Raw genomic sequence first — 4,817 nt, 5'->3', positions numbered from 1 at the left:
ACCAGAACCAGATATACATCACAGGCTCCTATAGACACACAATTCTGTTAATGTCTCCACCTTGGGTGTGAGGGGGGGGACCCCTAATCTCATCTTTCCAGGAAGGTACATCTAGCAGACTGCCTGCTAGAATATCTGGGACCCCCAGTGACTCCTCCCTCCCCCCCACCCTTCTCTATTTGTAACCTCAATAACTTGCCCTCCACTCATCCTCCCATTCCAACAATAGCCAAGTAAAGTAGAGTTTTAGTAAAGCTTGCCATTTATTTCAAAAATTAAGACTGTACAGACTTGGAACACGAATTAATAATGCAGATGTCAGGTTCTCTCCCAGTCGTTTAACGCTGGGCAGTCCTTCCATTGCTGCAAGGGAAAGAGCAGGACAGAAACAGGGTGAGAAATTAGATTGGAACCATCCGCCTCACCCTCCCAAAGATATCCCCACAGTGCGATGATTACATTGACCTGGTGGGCCCTCTAGTGGTGGCATAGCATCAGTGCAGGCCATTTCCATTTTCTTTTAGAGTGTTGGAGTGTGCTGGTACAGCGTATGGTAAAATGGTAAAGTTAATTTAACGCCACCAAAAAGCATGTGTGGGCTCTGAATATTCACATAGATCACACATTGTCCACAGCGAGCAAAGCCAGAACCAGCCTCTGTAGTAGTGGAGACCTGGATTGGCCACAGTCTTAACGTGGCAACAGAGTGTCCTAGCAGCATCTCAGAGTCCCAATAGATTGAGTGTAGGTTACAAAACTGGATTTGACAAATGAGCAGATCACGTAAACAGACAGTCAAAAAAACTTAAAGGCTGCTTCGTTGTTGCCACAGTAATATCAGAATATACAAGCCCTTTCCACACGCCATCTTCCACCAGGTTTAGAACATCTCCGTCCACTTTTATTTTTCGGACGTGGACTTTAAAAGGTACGGACACATTTTCCATTTTAGAGACCATGAGCTGCGCATAGACTTTATGGCGTGGTGGGACTGAAACTTTGACGTTTCGACTCTCATTTATCAACCTGTGGGTAATGGCTGTCTTCTGAAAACTCCCATTGTAAGTGATCGTGGCTTCAAACGCCATAAGAGGGAATTTGGTTGAAGCCATGGAATTCAAACCCCACGTTCTGGCCCATTGCGTAGTTTCTGAAGTCTTGGTCTCCCAGGTCAACATAAACTCATGTTCTTGATCTTCATTTGTTCGGTTGAGGAATTTCTCAGCTTTTATGACACAAGGCCGGAAGGCCAGATTTGAAATATCGTCCCACTCCACAGCGGTTATGTCAAAACAAGGTTTGTACAGATCCCCCATCCCTGCACGAAATCGGCAGCAGTCCACCACCTTTGTTCGGCTCACTTCAAGAATAGTTTCATGGTTATGGAAAGTCCGGCAAACAAACTTTCCATTTGAGGCCTTAAACATCACCTTCTCACCATCATGAAAAACCTCAAACTCACAAAGTTCATCTGGAAAGGACTTTCCCATCTCTAAATAAGTGATTCCATCATACACAGTCCAGCTTATGTACATTTCCCGGAAATCCTGTAAAACTATCTTCCCATTTTGGAGCAAGAAGACAAGAAACTTGCTGGTGGCATCTTTCTCCTCTCGGGCCTGTAGCCGGTTGGTCATTCCATTACAGTAGGAACTCCAGTACATCTCGTTATCTGTCTGAAATGACACCCCTTCTTCCGTGTTCGCATAGACACCAAGAGGACCGAGGCCTTTTGAGACTCCCTGTAGGAGATTACAAAAATGTTAGTCCATATATGATAATGTAGCCTAGTTCTGGCTCAGCACAAGAGAAGTTTTTTTTTTTTTTTTTATGATTTAATGTAATTATGTAAGAAAAAAGGGACAACTAAAATGATGATTCAGAGTAACTCTGCAATAAAGAGAATCATACCATTAAGTGTAATTCTGTAATAACTTATGATTAAAAGGACACTATAGTCACCTGAACAACTTTAGCTTAATGAAGCAGTTTTGGTTTATAGAACATGCCCCTGCAGCCTCACTGCTCAATCCTCTGCCATTTAGGAGTTAAATCCCTTTGTTTATGAACCCTAGTCACACCTCCCTGCATGTGACTTGCACAGCCTTCCATAAACACTTCCTGTAAACAGAGCCCTATTTAGGCTCTTTATTGCAAGTTCTGTTTAATTAAGATTTTCTGATCCCCTGCTATGTTAATAGCTTGCTAGACCCTGCAAGAGCCTCCTGTATGTGAGTAAAGTTCAATTTAGAGATTGAGATACAATTATTTAAGGTAAATTACATGTGTTTGAAAGTGAAACCAGATTTTTTTTAATGCAGGCTCTGTCAATCATAGCCAGGGGAGGTGTGACAAGGGCTGCATAAAAAGAAAAAGTGATTTAACTCCTAAATAGCATTGAAACCAGAGAGGCATGATCTATACACTAAAACTGCTTCATTAAGCCAACGTTGTTTAGATGACTATAGTGTTCCTTTAAGTAATAGAGACATCTTAAAGCAGTTGTCACTTTCTAGGGGCCCCAAGCATATTTTGCAGAGACCCCAGATGGTGACTGTCCAACCCGCTTTCCAGTGGCCACGAAGTGTGGAGGAAGTTACCAGCCCTGAACCTTTCCTTCATGGGTGCCATCATCTTCTTCCACAAAGTCCTCTTTAGCTCCTGGCACTTCATTGGCCACAAGCCAAAGGCAACGCTGTACTCCCACGTATATGTCAGAACAACACTGATTCTATGGAGGATGCCCTGAGACCACAGGATCCTCCATAGAAAGAGCACTTTTACCCCTCAGCTGTCACTAGTGACGGATGAGGGCTTAAAAAAAAAAAATATATATATATATATATATATATATAAAAAATAACCACACACACACACACAAAGTAGTTGCTACTTTATCTTATGATGAGATCTTTTGACGGTGTTAAAATCAACCTTCATCCATTCCTTTGATATATGACAGAATCCCTCCGCCATATACATACACCTTGCGGCAGACAAGGTTTAAAACCAGACAGTTAGTCTCTATGGTTTTCTCGGTGGTTTCTGTGCTGGGAGTGAAGCAAGGACGACCATAGAGACCAACTGTTTTCATATAATGTCCGACCCAAGGTGTACGTATATGGCTGAAGGAACCTGCCAGGTGCTAAAGGCATGGATGAAGCTTTATTAATTTTTAATTGTTTTTCATAGAATTCATATATTTAAAAAAAAAACAAAAAAAAAAAAAAAAAAAAACCACACACCACACACACACCTTAAATTCCATACTTTATGCAAGGATTACTATGATAATATTTCTGAGGTGACATGTCTTAAGGAAAAGTTCCACGTCAGTTGCCAATTTACCCACAGTCAGTGTGGAAGGGGTAAAAAAAAAAAAGCAAACTGCATACATAGTCGACAGGAGAATAAAATGGCAGCTCCCAGTTATTGCGATCTGGCCAAATGAAGAAGACCTAATATTGATAAAGGGAGGGAGTATAATCCACCCCAATGAAACTATTTCATTCAATACTAGAGGAGAGGATTAGATTAAGGACAGTTGTCCTTTTAGCGCAGTCTGTACTGACAACAATCATGGTTTCCATAAGAAAGATGATGATGATAATAATAATAATAATAATAATAATAATAATAATAATAATAATAATAATAGTGTGCGGCATCCTGTCCCCAAACACCATTAATGGAGATTTACTTACCATTTTGAGATGTTAGAATCCTCTGGCGGATCCTGAAAGTAAAGCGAAAAAAAACACGTTATTAATGGCTCCAAAACATGACATTTGGAGTAAAATCCCACCCACAACTTGGCCAGTTCCCACTCCATTATCTAATCACTCTCAGGCAGTCAGTGCAGCACCCAGGGCAAGCCATTCTAAGATATTTGGTCTGCTGACACCATAACCTCTAGAGTGAGCTGTAGTGGTTATGGTGCTTGGATTGTTCCATTAAATAATAACAGCTGTAGCAAATTATGCATATTGCTGGCAGCACTCTACATGCTCTGCCCCTCAGCATGAAGCGTTTGTCACCATGCAGATGAGGGGGAGACGGCAAATAACAGCTTTAAGATGGATGCTCAGGATAACGTAACCCTGACTCTGGCCGCAGCATAACCCCCACTGTCAGATTAAAGCCCCCAGGTTGGCTGTTTTAGCTCAGTTGAAACTAGATTAGATTTATTGTTTAGCAAATAGCCCCCTACCACTCCTATTCACACCCTCCAGGACCACCCCCATAGCCTCCAAAAACAACAAACCAGGAATTCTGAACAATTAATATGGGCAGCTGAATAAAATGTACCAGGTCCAACATCTGGGGCCCTCAAAATGGCAGGAGAGCGCACCCAGGCCCTAAAATCCAGGTTTAACAATCTGTGAAATGACCCCCCCCAAATTAATCCCACGCTTCATACCCTAATGGAGGGGGGTTACTGGGGGCTAAGAAAGGCTACAAACCAATACTCACAGCACAATCCTGGCAGCTCTGACTGACAATGAGGCCTCACCCAGTGTGGACATTTAATGGGGCAGGTGTGAGTGTAGACTCAATTAGCTGAATAATTAGCCTTATTAAAGGCACACATACTGGGGCTTATTCACTAAACAAGGAATCAGAATGTGCCAGCATGGTAGCTGTGCCCGGGACCATACAGACCTCTCTCTCACCATTAAGGCATAAGCCCTATATCCGTGTCAGTGTAATACTAGGAATACTCCAAGCACCACAACCACTACAGTTTTAGAATAGTTTGACATCTTACTTGGGTGCACCGGGTGCCTCTACCCTTCTCCACTACTTCCTAATCAGGA

The 4,817-nt window shown here is 42.3% G+C and overlaps 1 protein-coding gene across 1 annotated transcript; it reads right to left on the bottom strand.

The window, feature by feature from the left end:
* Positions 1-375: 375 nt before the first annotated feature.
* Positions 376-4,508, bottom strand: LOC134572690 (uncharacterized). Its single transcript, XM_063431798.1, has 3 exons — positions 4,474-4,508; positions 3,705-3,736; positions 376-1,742 (listed from the first exon to the last, which is right to left on the bottom strand). Exons 2-3 carry the CDS (start codon positions 3,705-3,707, stop codon positions 780-782), a joined length of 966 nt encoding a protein of 321 aa, XP_063287868.1. The 5' UTR covers positions 3,708-3,736; positions 4,474-4,508; the 3' UTR covers positions 376-779.
* Positions 4,509-4,817: the final 309 nt, after the last annotated feature.

This window comes from Pelobates fuscus, chromosome 9 (assembly GCF_036172605.1).
Source record: "Pelobates fuscus isolate aPelFus1 chromosome 9, aPelFus1.pri, whole genome shotgun sequence".
NCBI lineage: Eukaryota > Metazoa > Chordata > Amphibia > Anura > Pelobatidae > Pelobates > Pelobates fuscus.
Note: the sequence above shows the minus strand (reverse complement) of the source record. Positions and strands in the feature narration are given on the sequence as shown.